We start from the raw sequence: 23,574 nt of genomic DNA, 5'->3' as shown, positions 1-23,574 counted from the left end.
TGTCAGTCCAAAGACACTACTGGTAAAAGGAAGAATCATTAAGGGTCAATCAATGAATGCTTCTTACAACAGATGAATTATGAGTTATAATTTGGAGATGAGAAAGAATAGATTGATAAAAAGGAGTGAGCCAATATCCACAGCTGAGATTTTCACACAATTTTTGAAAATATAAATTCTATTGGATTCCTGGTGAAGCTGTGATGATTGTCACTAACAAACAGTCCAAAAAACTCGATATCTTAACGAAATTCAAATATTTTATTATGATTAACTTGTGAATTTGTTTTTGCTTATCTAATTTTTCTTTAAAGTACAATTTTTTTTAAACATCTACTTTATGTTATAATAAATGCATTAGATTTGAACAGCATTTTTCAGAAGACTTTCACACAAATCACATGGTCCCACTACTTGTAAGAGACTGGTTCTGTGGTCAATGAAAGATCAAGAAGGTTTACCTAGGATGATTCAGCAAACTAGGAAAGAAATGCAGGTTTCCTAAATCCAACCAAGGGCTCATTTTACTGTCAGAAACACGGAATTTAAGAGTTAACTTTTTTTTTTTTTAATAAATCTATTTATTTTATTTATTTATTTTTGACTGCATTGGGTCTTCGTTGCTGCGCACGGGCTTTCTCCAGCTGTGGGAGCTACTCTTCGTTGCGGTGCGTGGGCTTCCCATTGCAGTGGCCTCTTTCGTTGCAGAGCATGGGCTCTAGGCGCGTGGGCTTCAGTAGTTGTGGCATGCGGGCTCAGCAGTTGTGGCTCACAAGCTCCAGAGCACAGGCTCAGTAGTTGTGGCGCACGGGCCTAGCTGCTCCGCGGCATGTGGGATCCTCCCAGACCAGGGATTGAACCCGTGTCCCCTGCATTGGCAGGCGGATTCTCAACCACTGTGCCACCAGGGAAGCCCAGAGTTAACTTTTTTAAATTATTTTTTTTAAACTTCTATTAATTGGTTATTGTAGAATATGTAATTTCCTAGAATCCAGTCTTTTTAAAATAGTATGCTACAATAAAGAACTTTCAAGTTCATACAAGTAAAAAAAACTAAGATGCATTTACTAACAAATCAGTTTCTAGTACATTAGGTACAAATACGTGTGCTGTAGATTAGCCACTCAATAGCACGTACCTTCACATTATCAAAAACCCAGGTATCCAGTTTTGTTACATCCTGGGCACCAAAATCCTCACTGTAAGCGTCATAATTATGTGCAAAAACATGGTTTCCACTAGCACCTGAAAAGGAAATTTGGAGAAAAAAATTTTTAATGATCTGCCGTGGACCATAGTTTATACTATAACATATGCTGTTGTTTTTGTTCTCACAGTAACATATTCCAATTTTACAGATACACTACAAGTGAGTTAATTAACTTGCCAAAGTCACAGTGCTAATGAATACACGACAGCACAAAAGTAAACACCAAAGTTTGTCTCCCTGTAAGGATTAAACTATTCAAAGAATTTGTGCATCTAAGGATGGTACAATCTAAAATAGATGAAATCATTTGTTTTACAAAATTCCCTAACCAAGAAGAAAATTCAAATATTTCAATTCTTTTATTCATAAAATATGTGCATTTTTCTCAGTATAAGAGAATAAATATTGCTTATTGCCAAATAGTTTGAAAGGGTCAACAAATATATTAATCTTACACATTTGTAGGATCTTATTATGAATCTAATCAACTTAGTGAATTTCTGAGTTAGGCTCTTACAGCTCATAAGTAAGAGATGTAACAAAATAATGACAAATCTCTTATAATATCAGCTTGGCTCTAATGATACTATTCTACTGTTCAGCCGTTCTACTTCCCACATTCTAAGTAAAGATCTGAGTGGGTGTGTGGGTTGCCATAAGAAATGGAACATTCTTATTCGATTATCTCCAATTCAGGTGTCCTGTTCTATCAACTGTAGTCAGAAGTAGGGAGGTAAGTTTGGTAGCCATAGCAACTTAATCCATCCTCACCACCACCAGTCCCCCAAAAAGCTTAACTGCTTTCCAAAGAAGGGAGTATATAAATGGCAAGCAGTATGAGCTTTTTGACCTGCTCTACATAATAATGTTCTGTGACTATCATACAGAAAATTCTGAATATCTGTTTTGCTTTTGAGACATATAATAATCTTTAGTAATTACAATTATTATATTATATTCTTTAAGTGTAAACCTTTTCATTAGGTGAAATGATCATAATGCTCTCACTAAAAAGCATTTAATGATACAAAATTCAAATGGAATCCAACTGATTTTAGAAAATAATGTAAATGAATTTTCTAATCAAGAGATGTTCGAATACTTGCAGATTCATGCACAGAAATACAACAAATACAACAAATCCAAATGGCATGATCCTGAATATATGCAAATAGAAGTTATAAATATAAATTTTAACATTTAAATCTTTATGTGACTATCTACTAACTTCTTAGTAATAATCTATCAAAGTAAAATGAACCAGACATCTACATCATCATAATAATGAGGAGTTATCATCATCATAATAAGCATTTTGCTAAATGTTTCACATGAATTATCTTATTTAATCCCCAAAACAAACCTAGAAGATAGAAATTATTATTATTATCACATTTTACAGAAAAGAAAACTGAAATTCAGAGAAGTTATCTAACTTGCCCAAGATTAAAAAGCTGTTAGATGTTAAGAGTCATATACCATTTCATCGAATCCAAGGTGTTAAAAACCGTATAATTCAACATTTCAAGTACAACTAAGAAGGAAAAAAATCAAACTGACATGTCTATCTATTGTAATATACACCCTTATTTCAGAGATGTTAAATATGTAAAAACATGTATTTCAAAATCAATAAAATATAGTATATATTTTAAATTACCATATTGATTTATTGCCTATTTAATAGCTGAGGAAATATAATCAATGACTTTTACCTTTGGCAAACATAGCCAAGATGTCTGGGCTCCCCCAGCACCATGTGTGCCTGGTTTCATTAATAAGAGAATCAAATTCTACAGGATTTTCCTTCCATCCTTCAGGTAATTGAGAAAAAAAGCAAACAATGACAAAAGTAATATATACATGATGAAATATTAGTATAACCCCTAAAGAAGTATTTTTCAAATAATAACAATGAGGATTAATTGCAGAACAAATGCAAAACTAATAACAGATTTTGTTACATGTATTATATTACAATTTTTTTAAAAAAGCTTACAATAGATAATTTACTTCTTACTAAAATATAGAATCACTTTTGACCTTTCGAGTGTTAAGATCTAGGAAATCCATGAATCCATCCAATCATATTCTATCAATAGCACAGGATGACAAAAAGCTAAAGCTTAATTCTTGAGTCAATCCCAGTGTGTGTTTATGTGAGTTAGGCATGCTAAAATTCTTGTCAAAAGTATCTCAAAACAGGGACTTCCCTGGCGGTCCAGTGGTTAAGACTCCATGCTTCCACTGCAGGGGGCGTCGGTTCGGTCCCTGGTCAGAGAACTAAGATCCCACATGCCACGCAGCATAGCCAAAAAAAAAGTATCTCAAAACATACTTCACTTTGTGTCATGATTCAGTGTTAAAGAAGCAATATTTTTGCAATAAATTTTTCATGTGATAAAATCATCTAAATAGACAATACCTTTGGCAACTGCACTGACGTCTTCATAAAACCCTGCTATCAGGGCTACATGGCCTGGCCGAGATTCAGTTGGCACACGTGTGTGAGATATCCCCCAGCTGCCTTCATGCATTATGATATTCCTAAAAGATGTTACAGATGAATAGTTAACATAGACTATGATCAAATGCTCTGTTAAGGCTTTAGAAAAATAAGATTATTACTGAAGGAATCCAGTCAAAAGAATGAGTCAAAATTTAAGAAGGAAAGGAATCTTTCTGATCCCACTTGAGCCCAGTCCTATCCCTCCCACCAGCTGGATTCAATAGCACAAGAAAGCCCAGGTGAGACAAAGAACCACTCAACCACTGTACAGGATCACAAGACAAAATACACCATTACTGTTTAAAGCCACAAAGTATTGAAATGGTATGTTACATAAGAAATCATTGATATACACAATATTATTTTGTCAATGTTAAATTTTATTAGGTGTGATGGTGGTTAAATTATCTTCCTAAATTTGAGATTAAAACAGGCCAAAATTTCTTTTGCTAAAATGTATCAACATTCTTTAAGTTGTCTAACAGTGATTTGCAAAATTTGGGGGAAAATGCAAAACTATCAGTAACACTGTTGCAGGTGAAAGGCCAGCAGAGCAACAAGTTATAAAACACTAATTCATTGGTAACAACTTTCAACTCTCAAAATGTTCTGTAGAAAAGTATCTAAAAGTGGTGGTTTAGGGGCTTCCCTGGTGGTGCGGTGGTTGAGGGTCCGCCTGCCAATGCAGGGGACACGGGTTCGAGCCCTGGTCTGGGAGGATCCCGCATGCCGCGGAGCGGCTGGGCCCGTGAGCCACAACTACTGAGCCTGCGCATCTGGAGTCTGTGCTCCGCAACAGGATAGGCCACGATGGTGAGAGGCCCGCGCACGGTGATGAAGAGCGGCCCCCGCTTGCTGCAACTAGAGAAAGCCCTTGCACAGAAACGAAGACCCAACACAGCCAAAAATAAATAAATAAATTTAAAAAAAAAAAAAAAGTGTTGGTTTAGATACTTTTAATATTGACACCTCATAATAAAACCAACTTTGGTCAAATATATACATAAAAAGTAAAAGGCTTAAAAAACCATTGACCCACCTGCTGAGGGAGAAATATTTTTTAACTTCTTCAGTTATGTTAATGGAAACTGAACTCAAACAGAGAGAGGGAGGTATAAAGAAATGTGGATACTTCTGTTGAAAACATTTTGATCAGATCATATTTTTTAAAAAACAGTGAGGAACAAATAAAACCTTTCAAAAAAAAAGGTTTAGAAGAAGCTAGAATGGCATACAACACAAGGCACATCAACTGTGAGCCCTTTGCCCTCTATGTAACACCCCAAGGAGAAGCAAGTGGTACCAGAAAGCCTTGCCTTTGCCTTAACAACCAGTATATTTTATATCTTATTAATTTTGCAATGAACTATATTTCTCTCCTTTCTTTGACAACTAAGAAATTCAACCAAATATATCACCCCAATTTTTAAACTATTCATAGAAATTTATGTTACACATTGTTGTGTACTGAACTTAACCCAGGCTTGATCTTATTTTCCTACTCATATTTTCCTATTGCCCTGAGTTGCTCATTTATTTGCATACTTTAGTATATTATGCATTTCTTTGAGGCACCATAAATTTATTCCTGGAAATTCAACATAGAATTCAGGTTCATTCATTCTTCTAGCAGTCAACAAATATTTATTAATTGCCTATATGCTCTAGGAACTAGAGATAAAGTGGTATATAAAACAAAGTCCCAGCCTTAGTGGAAGTTGCACATGCTAAGTAGTACTATAAAGAAAATTGAAACAGGGTAAAGAGATAGAAAGAAATCATGACAGGGGCAGGAGAAAGATAGACGATTTTAGATAAATTTCCACTTGAATTTGAGTTTTAATCTCTCTACAACAGCATTAGGAAGGGCTTTTGAGGGGCTTGCTATGAATCAGAAAAAGAACAGTTGATTGCAGGAGTCCCCTAAGCCCCCAAAATTAAATATTTCTTTTCAAAGCCACTTAATAGAATCCAAAATTACATTATGTAGTGATATAGACTTGGAAGGGCTTCATATATTTTATAGAAGATGTGTTTTGAGTTGAAGTCTATATTTTCTAGTTAAACACCTTTGTAATTGGCAATTCACTAATATATATGCTTGTCATTAATAAGAAAAGGACAATATAGTGAGTTGTAAGCCAGGTTTCAGAAATTAGGACAAGTTAGGCCAAGCAACTAAGGCCATTCATTTCGATTCACCTGATAGCAACTTCCACAATACGAGAAATAACTCCTAGAAGGAAATAAACCTGCTAATCTCTATGGCAAAGGCCAATGTATATGTGCCCTATTCTCTTTCTCATCATCACTCCTCTACCCAACGTGAGATAAACAGTATTAGCATAACATTTTCCAGAGATGTCTTTGTACCAGTTGACATGCTTACCTAATAAATGGTGCCCTAGAATTTCCATTTTCATCTAATTCATAAAGTTTATCTGCTCGCAGGCCATCAGCAACAAACAGAACTAATCTTTTCGCTGGGGGAGGCAATGGCGTAAACTGAGGAGTCATTCCATGAACCAAAGGGGATGTAAAATAAATGTCAAAGATGGAGGCGAAGAACACCAAATGTATGAGCAATCCCAAAATAATGTACAGCAGCATATCCCGTGTAACTAATCTTCAAGAAAAACTGAAAAGAGGGAACAAAATTAAATTTGGGTAAGCCTTAGTGCAATCATATATATTTTCACTTATTTTGATGACTACATATAGATTGTATATTTTAAAATATTACATAACAGCTTCACCTTCATTTATGATGGTAACAAGCATTATTTAATAATGAGATATTACAGAAATAAAATATATGATAAAGTACACTCAAGCAAAAAGTTCAAGTATCATAAGTAATTAGCACCAATAAACTATTTATAATAGACTTAAATGCATACTAAGCTCATAAAAACTAACATAGGATCAAAAAACAAAGAAAGAATTAAATGAGTCCTAAAATGAGTTAAGGTTCAGTCAAGTCAAATCCTGTATAAAATAGAAAATACAACTCATGGTGGTCTTGGTTACCCATGTGACAACCATTGATATTCTCAGAATTTAACATTATTTAACTATTTGTGCTTCTTTTCTTTTGTTTTGACTTTTGGTTATCAGCTCAGGACGTTTTAGCTTCTCTTGACTATTACCAAGTTGAGCAGACAACATGCATTTTGTCCATTTAGTAGGGGAAGGAAAAAGTAGTTAAATTTCGTCTTTGCTTCAGAAGATTTACACTCATTAAGGGAACACTTTATTTTAGTTCCCTGAACCAATACAAAAAAGCAGAGGGTTACATTCATTCATTCAGTAAAAATGTTCTGTGCACATATTAAGCGCATAATTGTGTGCTGGGGAACTACAGAGACCACCAAAGTGACACAGTCACAAATCTGATGAGCTTACAAATACTTAGGGAAGGAAAACTAAGCAATGTGAAACATTTAAATAACACATTTAAATATACCATTAACTGCCTAAATCAATGGGAGTCCATGGGAGTGCTTTTCAAGCCAGTCTACAATTTGCTTTTGTTGGTGAATCTCTCCCCAGATTACAAATAACAGCAAAGTACTCTAACTTGTCCTTCTTGTAATGTAACTGCATTAGTTACACATAGTGACGCTTGGCTGAAAAACACTAAAGATGAGTTAATTTAATTACAGATACATCTTATTCTTCCTGGCCTGAAGAAGTACATTATGAAAGGAAAGGGTGGCAAAATATCTTGCAAAAACACTGAAACATTGGGGAAGAAACCTTATCAAAGTCAAGCATATAATAAAATAATAAAATAAAATAGAGAAAATGGTCAAATTATGGACCACTTTTTTCTTGGGAGAATCAAGAGTCAACTAAATATCAAAGATATTCCACAAATTATAAAAGTCCCTTACTGAGTAGATGCTATTCTGCAATCTAAGGCAACACTCTCAGAATAAATATGTATTTTCCTTATGAGCTTTGACTACATAGCAACTCCCATATTAATAACAGCAATCTGATTATAAAAATAAAATCACTGTGGTAAGTTTGGAAATATAGAAAAATTACCTACAATTCTACTACCTAAAGAAAAATCTGTTCACAGTTTCTTACAATTTTTATCCTATCTACATTTTTATAGAGGCTCACAATTTTATATATTTTTCCTTTATTATACATTAACATTTCTGTTATTTAAAAAAATAACCCACCTTTTCCTACACATCATTTACCATTACCATAACCCTATTCTATGGGTGCATTTTAATTTTCCTGATCACCCCCATATTGTTAAGCAGGTTTTTACTATTAAAAGTATCAATGTGATTAATCTAAATTTATATATAATTTTTATGTTAATTTTTCAGACATTTCACATTATGTGCTTAAGATACTGCCTGTAAGTACAGTCACTGAATCAAAGGCTATGAACATCTTTAAGGCCTTTGATATGCTATATATGGAAATAATTGTTTCAGCTGAATACTGATTCTCCTAATGATAAATTAATTAAACACTTGCAATATATATTTCTCTTGCTTATCTCACAAGCCCTCCTGAAGAAAAAGTCATCACTTCAAATACAAACAGTACAACAAACTAAATTTGATGAATTAAAAAGGAGACGTTTAGCAGAATATTCTAAAGGACAAGATTTCAAACACAGAAATTATTATTAGTATCAGTGTTTCAAGAGAGGAGGGTGTCGTCAACTTTATCAGATACACTTAAAGACTGGAGTAAGAGCAGGGCAGCAAACTGAAGTCCTTGTTAACCTTACTGAGGAATTTCAACAGAGTAGTGAGAGGTAAGCCCCATGAACGTGCTTGCTCGAAAGTAAATGGGAGGTCAGGGGGGGAAAGACAATGGGATGAGTACAGCTCTTTGGGAGAATGCTAAGTCTCAAGAAAAGTTCTTTTCTTAAACGAAAATTGATGTATGGCCAATAGAGGGTTTTCCTCAGCTAGGAGACACTAGATCTGTGTGCTGAGGAATGATTTCAAATGTAGAAAGAAATTAACACTGCAACAGAAAGGTGGAGTAACTGCAGGAGTTAAAAATCCTTGTGAAAGCAAGAAGAGCTGGAGCCTAGAGCACAGTGGAGCAGCTGGACCACGCTGTTGTGCCTGGGATCCCCCCCCACCCCCGCTTTGGGCACTGGAAGTCTTGCATCCAGGGAAACCGCTCAGTTCCAAGTGAACTATCTCTGGGCTCTTTAGCTGGCTCTTCCCACGGCGGGCTCCTTCTTATTTTTCACACCATCTTCTCAAATGTCGCCTCCTCAAGGTTTCTACACCACCCTAAAGTAGACCCTTTCTTCATTTTCCCTGATTTAAACAATGACACGCTCTGTATTTATTGTTGAAATTTACTTAGTGATCCTCTTCCACTAGAATATAAGCCCCATAAGGACACAGATTGATATCTTGTTCACCACTGTTATGTCCTACCTACTGAGAAAGTAGGTGCTCAATCAATGTTTTTTAAGGAACTTATTAAAATGAATGGCAAAGTAATTTTGGCTAAAATGAATCCTACTTCAACAACATTTATTCAAAACCTACTATTTTGCAAGTATTATGCTCAACAACAGAATTAGAAAAGTGAATAGACATGGACCACATGTCCGTGTTGAATACGCACGACCACATGTTTTAGAAGGACCACAAAGAATGAGGCAAAGAACCCAGCCAAAGCAAGGAAAGACTTTGAAGATATGTGGGATATTAGGCAATCAAAAGATGTATGCAAAAATACAATATCTAGTAGCCCACTTTTCAATGCTAACAAGGAGCCCTGTGATAATTCTTTCAGATCCAAAAAATTACCTACTAATGTATGTTTTTAACCATTTTTTTAATATATGCATATTAAAAATTACCACTAGTTCATACAATTGTTTTTCTTTTGAGTATAAGGGTTCTTGTTATAATACATTCCACTTATTTAGAGTTAATTATTCTAAGGTCAATAGTCTTACTAAATTTTTTCTGACGCACTCTAATGAATGGCATCTATTTTTAAATTTTTCAATCAATTTTATTAAAGTACAATTTATATACAAAAATGGACATTCTACATTTTATGTTTTGACCAATATATACACTCATATAACCAACCACCAGAATCAAGATATAGAATATTTTTATCATTCCAAGAAGTTCCCCATGTCCCTCTGCAGTCAAACCCCATCCCCACAGCTCTGACCATAAGCAATCACTGCCTTCTGTGATGCAAGATTAATTTTTAGCATTCTAAAGTGTCACTGAGATGGAATTATGCAGTATGTACTTTACTGTATCTGCTTTCATTCAGTATTACATTTTTGAGATTCATGCACAGCTGTGATTCAGTTGTTTGTTCCTTTTTAATACCAAGAAGGATCCATTGTATGGATACACTACAAATTGTTTATTTATTCACCTCTAGATGGATATGTGAATTGTTTCCAGTTTTGGGCTATTATAAATAAAGCTTCTATGAACAGTAAATAACTTTGTGAATATATGCTTTCATTTCTCTTGAATAAATATGCAGAATTAGAATTGCTGGGTTAAATGGTAAGCAGATGTTTAAACATATAAAAAGAACTGCCAAACTTTTTCCAAACTGTTTAACACACCTACAAGCAATGTCTTTATGTGTTTTAAAACTTTGTTGACAATCTATAATTTGGCTATAAATGTCGTTTTAGAATTTACTTTTATAGTAAGTATAATGTGCTTTATAATTTCTTATATATTGTTATAATGTTTCCCCCCACTCTTGAGTATATTCAATTACAGTTAGTTAGTGGGAGTGTAGTGGTAACCTATTGTGGTTTTAATTTACCTTTCCCTGATGACCAATAACGTTGAGCAACTTCTCATGCATTTAATGAACTTTTTTTAATCCTCTTGTTTTTCCCTTTCCAGTTTTTAAACAGTGTTTTTCAAATAGCAGTACTTTTAAATTCTGATTAAGTTCAATTAATTTTCTTTTGGCGATTGTATTTTGTGTCCCACCTAAGGAATTTTTGTAAATGACAACACTTTAGTATAGATTTTTAACATTTTTATTTTCAAACAATTCCAAATTCAGAGAAAAATTGCAATAGTGGTATGAACATCTATACACCTCTTAGCCATATACATCTAACGTTAACATTTTTCCCACTTGCTTTATCATTTTCTCCCTCTTGCCTCTCTGGTCCCTGCCTCACCTCTTTAACTTACCCCTCCCATGTGTGCGGGTGGGAGGTTTGGGGGGGGGGTGTGTCACATAATATTGTTTCTGAACCATGTGAAGATAAGTTACATACACTATGGCCCTTTACCCCTAAATACTTCAGTGTTTATTTCCTGAGAATAATGATATTCCCATATATACCTACAGTAGAGTTATCAACTTCAGTACACTCAACATCAGTATTTTTATCTAATCTACCATCTATACTCCAAATTTTTGAAGTGTCCCAATAATATTCTTTATAGCATTTTTATAGCTTTATTGAGGCATAATTGGCCTATAATAAGCTGTATATATTTAAAGTGTATAATAATTACAGTCAAGATAGTTAACATACCCATAACCCTCAAAAGTTTCCTCATGCCTCTGTGATTCATCCCTACATATTTCATTTTTTGATATTACTGTAAATGGTATTTTTTATTTCAATTTCCCCTTGTTAGTTCTTAAATTACCACTGATTTTTATACATTCACTTTGTATCCTGCAACACTGAAAAATTATTAGTTATAGTAGCTTTTATGTAGGTACCTTTTGATTTTCTAAAGAGATAATTATGTCACCTGTGAAAAAAGGACTTCTTAGCAATCTATACTTTTTTATTTATGTCTCACGCTTGTTGTATTGTCTAGGACCTCTAGTATAATGTTGAATAGGTGTAGTAACAACAGAAATCCTTGCCTTGTTTCCAGTCTTAGGGTGAAAGTTGTCAGTTTTCCAGGTTTTGTAGATTCCCTTTCTTAAGTTAAAGAAGTTCCCTTTTACTGTCAATATGCAAAGAGTTTTAAGCTGTGAATGAATGCTGGATTTTGTCAAATGCTTTTGTTGCATCTATTGAGATGATCATGATCATTCGGTTTTTCTCTTTTAGTCTCCCAATGTGGTGAATTACGCTGATTGAATTTCCAATGTTAAACCAAGCTTGCACTCCCAGAATAAACCCCACTTGATCATTAAGTATTATCCTTTCTATATACTATTGGATTTTATTTCCTGAAATACTATTTAGCATTTTAAAGTAATATTTATTAGAGATATTAGACTATAATTTTCTTTTTTCTCTGGTCTTGGTATCAGACAATGCATTGGGAAGTGCTGTTACCTCTTTTATTTTTTGGAAGAGTCTGTGTAGAATTTATATTATTTCTTCCTTTCTTGTGTAACAGAATTCACCAATGAAACCAATGCCTCAGAGTTTTCTTTGTTGGAAGGTTTTTAACTATAAATTCTTCATATACAGAGAGATGTTACCATTATTTACTACTTGTTGAGTGAGTTTTGGTAGTTGTATCTTTTAATTTGTCCATTTGTCCATTTCATCCAAATTGTCAAATTTATTATTCCAAAATTATTCATAATATTCTATTCACTTATCCTTTTTTCTGTCCTCTAGCTCAGGACCCCATCTATCAGGTATCATATTTAGTTATGCAAAGTAAGCCATTTTTCAAGTACTTAATTCATTTCAGTTAGATCTTAAACTCTATTTACAACTAAAGTACATACTGTATATATCTAGATGTACAGAAGCTCACACTGATTTAAATACTCCTCTTTACCATGGAAACCTGAGTACTCGCCTTTTCATGCTGATAAATAAGGAAATATGTATACCACTTCTCACTTTCATTTGTATTTACAAATAACTCCCTGGACTTATGTTCTTTCTTTTCCCCATTGCTATTACACAACTCTTCTATATAAAGTATCAAAGTTTATGTGTTAAAGGATAATACAAATTTTCCACTACCCAAAACCTTATTGAAGTAGTGAAACAAAAATTGTGTTTGAGAACTTTGACCCTGAAGCTGTAACGGCCAACATAAAAATCTAGCTGTGTTATATAGTGACAGTGGGCTCCTAGTCAAGTCCCTACCTTGCACTCTCAAGCATCACTTCCTCAGGGACTATGCAGTCAAAATCAGAAGCCAAAACCTTTACTTCAGTTTACAATTATATGGTTATGACTCTGACTATTTGTAGTAATGTAGTAATGTCTGTCACTATCATTTAAAGCTGATTCCAGGACAGCAAGACAGGCTTTCTCCAGCATTCCTCACAGTCCTGGGCACTTACTAAGGACTAATAAATGACTTACAATTATCATTTCAAAGGTAAATGTAATATGCAGGATAGCCACTAGAGGCTGCCTTGTTTCTCTATTTATTCCTCCTCCAGAACATACGCATGAACTGTGAAGATTCAGGATCCTTAAAAACAACCACAACAGGGCTTCCCTGGTGGCGCAGTGGTTGAGAGTCTGCCTGCCAATGCAGGGGACACGTGTTCGAGCCCTGGTCTGGGAGGATCCCACGTGCCGCGGAGCAACTGAGCCCATGAGCCACAGTTACTGAGCCTGCGCGTCTGGAGCCTGTGCTCCGCAACAAGAGAGGCCGCGACAGTGAGAGGCCCGCGCATCGCGATGAAGAGTGGCCCCCACTTGCCGCAACTAGAGAAAGCCCTTGCACAGAAACGGAGACCCAACACGGCAATCAATCAATCAACCAACCAACCAATCAATCAATAAATCTCTGCTAAAAAAAAAACAAACAACCACAACAACTTTAATGTTTAAGTCATTTACTATACATAAAATTTCGGTGATTCCAAAATATCATTCTTCACACACTACTTATTTTATTATTGCTAAGCACATGTAATTAAGCAATATTATTACTTAATATTTCTGTTTTTAAAAAATCACTTTTTATTCAGATTTAGTGAAAAAGAAAACTTTGTCATGGATGAATCATTTGGAAACCACCAAAATAAATGAATAATTACTAAAAATTTTAAAATACACATAACCATGTATCAATAAAAGTTATTTAGCTTATATCTGTGGGATGTTTACCACATGCTGAAAAACAATGTTAAAAAATTAGAATGCATAAAAATGTATAAAAAATTAGATACTTATAAAACTTTAAGTCAATGAAAAACTTGCATTTAAAATATTACTTGTGGTTATTTTAAGACTACTAAAGCAAAAAATAATGTTTTAAACATGAAAATGATTTAAGTGCTTGGAAAAAAGCAATCTTTTATACCTTCATCACTAAGATACAAACTTCAATGACTTATCTATATTATTCAGTGAAACATTAGCTGTAAAGACCAAATTAATGCAGATCTTGCTAAGTAGAAAGAAAATTTCTCAACAATATTAACAGTAAATTATTAAAAGTAGAGATCAGCAATTATTAATATTCTAGTATGTGCTATTTCTTAAACATTTTTAATTGGTAAGTAAACCTCTATGTATTGCGGAAGAGAAAAGTACTTACTGAGAAGACTGGCCAGTTGATTTGTTACGGGCTTGGAAGGTCACATAAACAAGTCCATGATTATAGGATACGAAGTAGAATCAGGAAACTACAGACGTGTTATAGGAAGCCAATCATGGAAGGACTTCTACACCCAACTTCTTACGACTCTCTGAGGAAACATTTTAAATCTATTGATATTTTCAACTTTCATTTTAGAAATCAGACCTTAAATTAAAGATATTCCCTTTGGGGCCACCTTAATTGCTTTTTCTGGCTGTAGCTACTAAACAATTGACAAAGGGTTTGTTTTGCTTTATTTTTAAAAGTCTGTCAAATGTTCTCCATATACTAGTATTACATTAATTGATAACTGACTATAACATTTATTGTGTACTAGGTACCAGGTACGGTGACAAGCACATTCCTAATTCTATATACTTTCAGTATCCCCTCGACAGATGAGGGCTGAGAGAAGTCAAGTAACTATTTAAAAGTCTCACAGCAAATAATTGGCAGAACTGGGATATGAACTTTAGGCTCTTCAACCTAATAAGCACAATCCTCTAAGGGAAGACCCTAAGTGCAGGGACCCTAAATACAAAAGATTTCTAAAACTCCCCATTACAGAGATAGAAATATTGTACTATACAAACAACACATTTCTAATCATGCCCTTTCCATGCCATTCCCTAATCCCTTCCATTCCTCCATTCCAGAAATTGGTTCCATTTTCAGTCTCTCTGGCAAACTCAATAAGGAGCAGCAATCCTTTTAGCTAAGAAATATGTAACAGCATTGACTAGTTTGATACTATTTTTCTGAGATCCAGGATTTTTTTTTCCATGCTTTTCTACAATATACGGCTCACACACACAAAAATTTAGAATTCAAACATTAGGAGCTAATGTTCTATAAAAAATACTTCGAATTCTTAGTATTAATAACATCAAAAACAACTTCTACCAAAAACAAAACGAAAAACCCAAAGCCTCATTCAAATGAAAATTTTAGTTTACTGAGCCTGGGTAAACTGAAATTAAAGCCGACATTTAACTGTTGGCATACAATGACATGTAAACCAATAACCTGACCTAAGGCTATATAAGAACGCTATATTTTTATTTTTCCACAGACCTAAAGGAGATACTTTACTGCTTCAATGTAACATAACTTACCTGATAACGTAATTATTGCCACGTCTATTTTGGTGCTTAAAGGAAGAACCTATGCAGAATGACAGGGAAATCTAAAAGTACAAAAGTGGCAAACTTTGTATACTATGCTAACATTTTTGTATACTGTCCAATATATATATATACTGTCCAAAGTATACAGTACACTGTATACTTTGTATACTGTCCAAACTTAGTATACTGTGCTAACATTTGATAAAGGATATCAAAACTGTCAAAAGCAGCCAAGTTTGAAAACAATTTCTCAGTTCCACAGTCAGTACCTTGACTCCGGCCTAAATGTACAAGTCAGAAATGTTGCAAGGCATAGCGGAGAAAGAATGGCTTTGGACATGAGAACTGATTTTAGTTCCTTTGAATACTTATTGATGGAGTTGACTTGACCGGGTCATTGAACGTCTCTAGAATTAAGTTTACTTTTCCCTCCACTGAGGGACTGCATTTGATATTCTGAGGCATCCCTGTGTATTAAATCCTGAGATCCTAACAGTTTGCTATTGAAGTCGAGGCTATCAGGGTATTCTCTGATCCATGCAAATCCAAACCTCTGAGTTCCATTTTCCATTTACTCTCTCCATCTCCCACACCCCACCCTATGGCATCCTGCCCTATCACTACTAACTTGGTGGCGAGAAGGCACTCTCCTAGGCCTCCAGGGCAAACGGGCACACGGCTGGGAAGGCAAGGAAGAGAAAGGAAGCCACATTCTGACTACAGCCCCTGCCCTGGGCACTTGCTACACGTGCGGAGAAAATGTCATCAACTGGCGGCACACAGCAGAAAAAGTGAAACGTGCTAAGGAAAAGTGAAGCAGCTCGGCGGCGGGCGTGACCGCACCTCTCCCCCACTAGTCCCGGACTTTACCTGGGCTTATACAGGTCAGGCCTGATCTCAGGAATGAGGCCTCCTCACCGCGAAGGCGGGACCCAGCTCGAGGTCAGAGTTCCCCTCTGTTCCCGAAAGGACATCCAAGAGAATGTTCCTAAGCCACCATCAAAACCGCTCCTCAACCACTGAACACCCCTAACACTTACCTGGCCAGAAGCTGCTCTCGCGATAATTCTTGGGTCAGCCCTCCATAACTCCAGTCCCCGCCCCCTATCTCATTCGGTCAATCAAAAAGGAGTGGGGCGGGATTTTTGTCTTGGAGCGGGGAGCGGGGCCCTCTATCTTTGTTCACTAGTGGGGAGAATGGGCGGGGCGGGGGCGGGGCTGGGGCGGGAAGAGGGGGCACGGCACGCGCCATTTCTCGCGAGACTGGGGACCAGGAAGACGCCTGCAGAGCCGGGCTGCTGCTGCAGCTGTGGCAGAAGCAGCGGGTGGTGCTGCTTCCACACCGTTTGCCTCCGAGCCTGGGCCTGGTCTCCAAGTGAGGAGGCGGGACGTGGCCAATCCGGGGCCCTGGAGGTGCCCAGTGCCCGCTGAGGCTTAGTGGGGATTCAGGCTGCGGCCTGTCAGAGCCAGACAGGGAGGCGCCCACGCTCCTGACAGTATAAGATGGCGGCGATGGCGCCTGGAGGTGGTGGCGGCGGCGTGAATCCATTCCTCAGTGATTCGGACGAGGACGACGACGAGGTTTCAGCGACCGACGAGCGGCGAGCAGGACTTCGGCTGAGTTCCGGGGTCGGCCTAGATCCTGGCTCTGCGGACTCGCTATCGCCCCAGGATCCCGTGGCCTTAGGGAGCAGTGCACGGCCAGGGCTCCCTGGGGAGGCGTCGGCGGCTGCGGTGGCACTGGGGGTCACCGGGGAGACCCCGGCCCGATTGTCAGTTGATGCGATCGCGGCTCAGTTGTTGCGCGATCAATACTTGCTGACCGCCCTGGAGCTGCACACCGAGCTGTTAGAGAGCGGCCGCGAGCTCCCTCGGCTGCGCGACTACTTCTCCAATCCCGGCAACTTCGAGAGGCAGAGCGGGACCCCGCCGGGGTTAGGGGCGCCGGGGATCCCTGGAGCAGCCGGCGTTGGAGGCGCAGGAGGTCGGGAGCCGAGTACTACGTCGGGTGGGGGACAGCTCAGTAAGTGAACAACAGCCCTGTCACTCCGGCTGGACTGTTGGGATTGCAAGGGGTAGTTGTGGGGAGGGGGTACTTCCGGGCGGGTACTGAGTATGAGGAACATTTTAGTTAGAGAGTTGGGGCGGGGGGTGATGTTTTGCGGCGGAAGCAAAAGGATCTGGCAGTGACTGTTCTCTGCCTGCCTGCCTCCAGCTCTTGGCTGGACTTGCACCTGCTCCTGGCTCCACTCTTGGTGTCGGGATCTACTAAATAGCCAGCGTTCACTGGCTAGTTCACTGGCTATTACGTGACTCCAGAAGACTCCCTTGCAACCTTGGTTTATCGCTTTAATCCTTTTTCCGTTTTCTCCAATCCCCTGAATCACCACTACCTGGAAACAGTGTTCCTTAAATTGTTCGCGGTAATTATTTGACTCAAAGTCAAGAGAGAAAAGAATAGGAAATTTCTCTCCACGAAGTCAGATCCACTTGAAGACCCTTTGTCTTTGGGGTGACTTGCTCACTCAAAAATTAGGTTTTCTGTTGCATAAAATTTGTTCTGTTTAAACTCAATTTAATTGCATTTCTGTTCCTTAATTTCAGTAGGTTTCCAAAATTACAGGAAGTCTAAGGAGCTGGCTAGGCAAGTTCTACCTGCAGTGTATCTGCTGGTCTCACCACCTCACAGGCTTTTTTCTCTGCCGAAGTTAGGAATTAACTTTTTTTTTTTTTATGGCTGTGTTGGGTCTTCGTTTCTGTGCGAGGGCTTTCTCTAGTTGCGGCAAGTGGGGGCCACTCTTCATCACGGTGCGCGGGCCTCTCATTATCGCGGCCTCTCTTGTTGCGGAGCACAGGCTCCAGACGCGCAGGCTCAGTAATTGTGGCTCACGGGCCCAGTTGCTCCGCGGCATGTGGGATCCTCCCAGACCAGGGCTCGAACACGTGTCCCCTGCATTGGCAGGCAGACTCTCAACCACTGCGCCACCAGGGAAGCCCAGGAATTAATTTTTTTACCTTGTTATAATCATTGTTAGAAGTATAGAGCAGTTGTTTACTTCATTCATCATATATTTATAAGCATTTCTTATGGCTTTAAAACGTGCTGTCAAGGATGTATACTGTATTCCTAGGACCCACCCCTTTTGAGAGGCATCTTAGATTTTTTCCCTTATTAATGGTATGAGGTGTTTTTGTGTGTTATGTGAGGCCACTGGAATTTACTAACAAATGTTAAATATACAATTTTAAAATTGTAACCCAATTGATTATTTTTTGTCTGTACTTTTAAATGGTGCCAGAGACTTAAATTTCCTAACTTAGATGTAGTGAAAGTGCAAAGAGTGCACTTTCCATCAGGGTAAATACTGAGCATATTTCTCTCTTGAATATGGAATTTTCTCAGCAGGTGTAACTTCCTTGCTCAATATTATAGGATAATATTCCATTTCTGGAAACGATTTGCTAATTGCTGACCTTTAAGACCATAAAATGTAACAAAGAGAAGTGTAACAAAATTGTTAGGTAGTTGGCTTTCTTTGTTTGGTTTCAGATTTTTGAACTATCTAATAATGATTTTCACCGGATAAGCTCTTACTACTTCCTCAAGACCCAGCTCAAATGTCATCTTTGTAAATGTTTCCCACACTCTCCAGGCTTGGTTGTTTGGTTCTTTCATTGTACTATTTTCAAACCTCAACCGTTGCTTTCAACTTTTTGTATTTGATTTGTTAACAGTATCATTTTTCTCCATTAGATAGTCACTTCTTGAGGGTCATCTTTATATTCCTCACAGTTTGTACAGTTCCTGGCCTGTTGTTGAACATAATTAAATTGCATCTGCTGTGTTTTTCTACTATATAAATATAATGAAATGGGTTATTCCTTACTTCATAACTTTATTTAATTTAAAAGAATTTATTATCCTGTTCACCCTACCTTATTATGGCGTGATATCACTGTTTATAGTGAAAATGTCTCTTAAAAACCTTTTGTATACAAATATATTTATAATTTAGACTAAATATTATAGAGGTGTTTTAGAGTAAAAATTGACTTCTGAATGCCTTTGCATTATACATTTTTATAGTTTCTTGAAATAACTTAAGTCCTGTGATCAAAAATCAAAATTTAACCACTATCAAATATTCATCTGCAGTTGTGCTTTTCTATTATCCTCATTTAATTGGACCTGTTTTGGGTATAACTCAAAAATATATAATTAGATAATATATTTTAGATAATGTATGTTCAAGTTAATACAAAACAAATGAGCAACAGGGAAAAAAAAATCAAAATTATCCATAATCCAACCAGTGGTACTTGCCTTTTCTGTCTTTTCTATCCATACAATTTAAAAAGCAAAAATTGTTTTAAACTGTTTTATATAGCTTTATATTAGTTGACAGACACTGTAATTTTTACCATCAACTTTGAGGTAAAATTGCATACAATAAAATGTGCCCATTTCAAGTGTACAGTGTGATGAGTTTTGGAAAACAAATTACTACTACAAATAAAATATAAAACATTTTTATTGTCCCCAGAACTCTTTCATTTTCTTTTGCATTCAATATCCCAAGACCATCACTGACCACTGTAGAACACAATTTTCCAGTCTTGGCCTAGGCACTATCGAAACTTTGGGCCTGATAATTCTTTGTTGTGTTAGTGTCCTCTGCATTCTAGAATGTTTAACAGCATCGCTGGCCTCTCTGTCTGCTAGATACCGGTAGCAACCACCCCGACCCCATTCCCTAAGTTGTGACAATCAAAAAATGTCACCAGCACTGTCCAAGAAGGGGAGGGCAAAATTTCCCCAATTGAGAACCACTTCCTTAGTTAAGTTTTGTCTACTTTAGAATTTCATATAAATGCAGTTCCGGAGCATATAGTCTTTTCTATCTGGCTTCCTTTGCTCAGTAAAATGTTTTTGAAATTTATCCAAATAATGTTTTTATGTGTATTAATAGTTCATTCCTTTTTTGGTTTATCCATTCATCTGTTAGCCATTTGTGTTTTTTCCATCTTTGGCCTATATGAATAAAGCTGCCATGAACATTCTTGTATAAGTTTTGCATGGACATATGTTTTCATTTCTTTTGGGTAATACCTAGGAATAGAATTGCTGGGTCATATACTTAGTATATATTTAAATTTGTAAGAAACGGTCAAACTGTTTTTACAAAGTGGTTGTATCATTTAAAATTTCCATCACCAGTGTATGAGAGTTTCAATTTCTATACATCCCTCAAACACTTGGTATTTTCAGGCTTTTTATTTAACTCATTCTAGTGAGAGTGCTGTGGTATTTCATTGTGGTTTTAATTTTCACTTCTTGAGGGCTAGTGATGCTGAGCTATTTCTTCTGAGCTTTTTGCCATTGGGTGTGTGTGTGTGTCTGTGTGTCTGTGTGTGTGTGTGTGTTGCCATTAATGTATCTTTTGTGAAATGTCTGTTCCCAGCTTGTTATTGAGTTATAGTTCTTTATATATTCTGGACCCAAGTCCTTTATCAAGTATGTGTTTTGCAAATTTTTTCTCCCAGTATGGTTTGCCTTTTCATTTTTTAATAATGGGCCTTATGAACAAAGGTTTTTAATTTTATCAAGCCCAGTTAATCGGGTTTTTTCCTTAATGATTTGTGCTCTTTGTGTCCTAAATAAGAAATATTTGCCTATCCTAAGGTTGCAACAATTTTCTTGTGTATTTTCTTCTAGAAGTTTTATAGTTTTAGCTTTTAAATTTAGGCCTATGATGGCATCATAAAAAGAAGAAATATTTCTTAAATATTCCTCCTATAAATGTGCAGATATTTATAGCACCAACTTTAGTATAGCTTAAATGCAAGTGCATTGTGTATGTCAAAATATCAGTGCACTTAAATGTCTTAATACAGTCAGAAAATAGATAAATGCTAAAATAAGTCTGTAAAACTGTGGTTAGTACCATGTTTTGAAGATTTTGACTAAGCTCCTAATCACACAAATTCTGTTTTAGAGATTCTAAGGATGAATCCTTCTTTAGGACCAGACTACTGTCTGTTTTAAGGTCCTCTGTGTCAGTTCTAGCATGTCAGCTGTTGCTAGTTGGGTTATGACTTTATAATACTCAATAAGTACTTTTTGGTTAATTATAAACAGTATAAGATTGATAGTATGGATTATCTAAAACATTAAATTATTTTTATTTGTTTTTATGTATTTTTTGATTGATGTGTGTCTGATCTGAAAATTCATAATACTTCAGAATAATAGATGTATAGTCAAAAGTAGTTTTCTTTAAGGATGTCTAAAAGCAATTTAATTTTGTAAGATTTACTAAATCGTTTACCCAAAACTCTGTTGACCTCGGTTAATACTAGTATAGTGGTGGTTTTAAAATACTGTAAGAAGTCTTCATACTATATTTAATCTTTTTTTCTTGATTAGAAGAGTAGTCTATATTTATAAAACATTCAAAAATTAAAAATTATAGCTTTATAAGTTTGATGTTTTCAGTAGAAGAAAGAATTTAGAATGAGCTCTAATGAAGTCTGAGTGTTTGATAAATTGTTGCAGCATCATTCTGATGTTCCTACTAGATCCATTTGTTAAACTAATTAGATCTTTTGTATTTCGTTTTACTTGCTTGAATATATACACACATTAATTATATATTTTCCCCTGTATTTTTGCCAGTTGAGCCAATTTGGTAATTGTTTTGCTTTCCAGTTAGACTGCAAGATAAAAGTTGTGCCAATGCCATTGATTAGCACTGAACAGATTGTAATATCTTATCCTGAGGAATGCTGGTTCCACTCTAAGCCTTAGAGTTCTAATCAAAATTGGTCTGTAATTGCTTAGGATGAGCCAGTTCTTTGTAGAGACAGTAGGTGGTCACATAACTTATGCCTTTCAATGATGGATTTCTTTTATTCTGTATTTATCATGCTTTCAAATTTTTGTAAGGCTGCTTATCAGGAGGCATTTATGATTGAATTTAATAATTTAACTTGTGAGCCTACAGACTTCTTGAGTCACCTTTCTCCTTTTTTTAAATTTTCTGTTTTATTACATTGCCTATCTTTTCTCAAAACTCTGAAAGAGTACGTATCTCACTGTGCTCTGTTCCTTTCTTAGTATCACCTGTGCTATATTACCATCTTTCAGAGTTCCCATCTCTTCTGCTTTACAAAGTACGGTAGTTCCTCCCTGTTAGGCTGGAATTGGGTTTAGTGCTTCCTCTGGCTTCTAACAAGAGAGTATCAACAGAATATTTCTAAAATTTATTAGGTTCACTGCTTTTAGCTGAATGAGACTTCCTACTATTGTCTGGACCATATAGATTCCTAAATTTATCTCTTACATGACTGTCATTTTTTTGCCTATGCCTTTCAGTAGCTTCAAACTTATTAATTCTTGTGGAAATTTCATCAGATATTTTCATTGCCTAGAACAGTGACGAGTATAGTTGGTATTCAATATTTTACATTGATCAATACATTTATTAAACTGTGATCAGCTAAGGATTGTAGGAATCCAAAAGAAGTTTAGTGTATGTCCTTGAGTTTATGTTCTTGATGGAGAGGCAAGAAAATGAGGGTAAAGAGAAGATAATGTTTATTTCATGTTTTGCCTTGTTTAAAACATCATCTGGGAATGTGCTTACTATTATCTGGCTCACCAATTAATAATAAAGAGATTTTAAAATGCACTATGATGTTTCAAGCCATTGTGGTACATAGTTTAAAAGGAAGCAAGATAGGGGCATTAATCAGGGGAAACAGGCCTTATTTCTGTCAAAAATTAAACTTACACTTTCTACTTTAGGGGTGATCTTCAGAATGTATGCTTATCTGTTTCTTTGCTTGTTTTTTTAAAAACATTTGTTGGAAAAAACCTTCCAGGATTAGTGTAATTTTCATTTTGTTTAGTGTATTTAGGTCAGAAACTAAATTCGGTTAATTTGTTCTTATATGATGGCTTTTAATTGTGCCCACCCCCTTAACTCCCATGGTTTTAGGATGATTAACTGAAAAAGAACACTTACCTTGATCTAAAAATACAGTCTACTTATATCTAAATTACAAATATGGATTGAGAAGTATCTTAAATATTAATAGTCTGTTTTTTTTCTTTCAGGTAGTTGTTTTTATTGGCTTCTACCTATAAGTACTGTAAGAATTGATGATAAAGTGTGGTTTCTAAAT

At 36.2% G+C, this 23,574-nt stretch overlaps 2 protein-coding genes across 7 annotated transcripts in view; one reads left to right on the top strand and one right to left on the bottom strand.

The window, feature by feature from the left end:
• Nucleotides 1-16,560, bottom strand: part of PIGN (phosphatidylinositol glycan anchor biosynthesis class N) — a 111,942-nt gene extending 95,382 nt beyond the window's left edge. The window contains exons 1-6 of one of the 2 annotated variants that reach the window (XM_057526991.1): nucleotides 16,428-16,560; nucleotides 14,219-14,369; nucleotides 6,109-6,357; nucleotides 3,636-3,757; nucleotides 2,926-3,024; nucleotides 1,139-1,245 (exon numbers count right to left, since the gene is read on the bottom strand). In XM_057526991.1, the coding sequence (XP_057382974.1) occupies nucleotides 1,139-1,245; nucleotides 2,926-3,024; nucleotides 3,636-3,757; nucleotides 6,109-6,329 (549 nt within the window). In that variant the 5' untranslated portion in view covers nucleotides 6,330-6,357; nucleotides 14,219-14,369; nucleotides 16,428-16,560. The other variant, XM_007192001.2, reaches the window with a different exon arrangement.
• Nucleotides 16,561-16,650: 90 nt separating this feature from the next.
• RELCH (RAB11 binding and LisH domain, coiled-coil and HEAT repeat containing) overlaps nucleotides 16,651-23,574 on the top strand; it is a 122,841-nt gene continuing 115,917 nt past the window's right edge. For all 5 annotated transcript variants that reach the window (XM_057526484.1, XM_057526483.1, XM_057526482.1 and 2 more), the window contains exon 1: nucleotides 16,651-17,410. In XM_057526484.1, coding sequence (XP_057382467.1) covers nucleotides 16,891-17,410 — 520 coding nt within the window. In that variant the 5' untranslated portion in view covers nucleotides 16,651-16,890. The remainder of the gene's footprint in view (nucleotides 17,411-23,574) is intronic.

This window comes from Balaenoptera acutorostrata, chromosome 13 (genome assembly GCF_949987535.1).
Source record: "Balaenoptera acutorostrata chromosome 13, mBalAcu1.1, whole genome shotgun sequence".
Taxonomy (NCBI): domain Eukaryota; kingdom Metazoa; phylum Chordata; class Mammalia; order Artiodactyla; family Balaenopteridae; genus Balaenoptera; species Balaenoptera acutorostrata.
The sequence above is the reverse complement of the archived record's forward strand: the minus strand, read 5'-3'. Positions and strand labels throughout refer to the sequence as shown.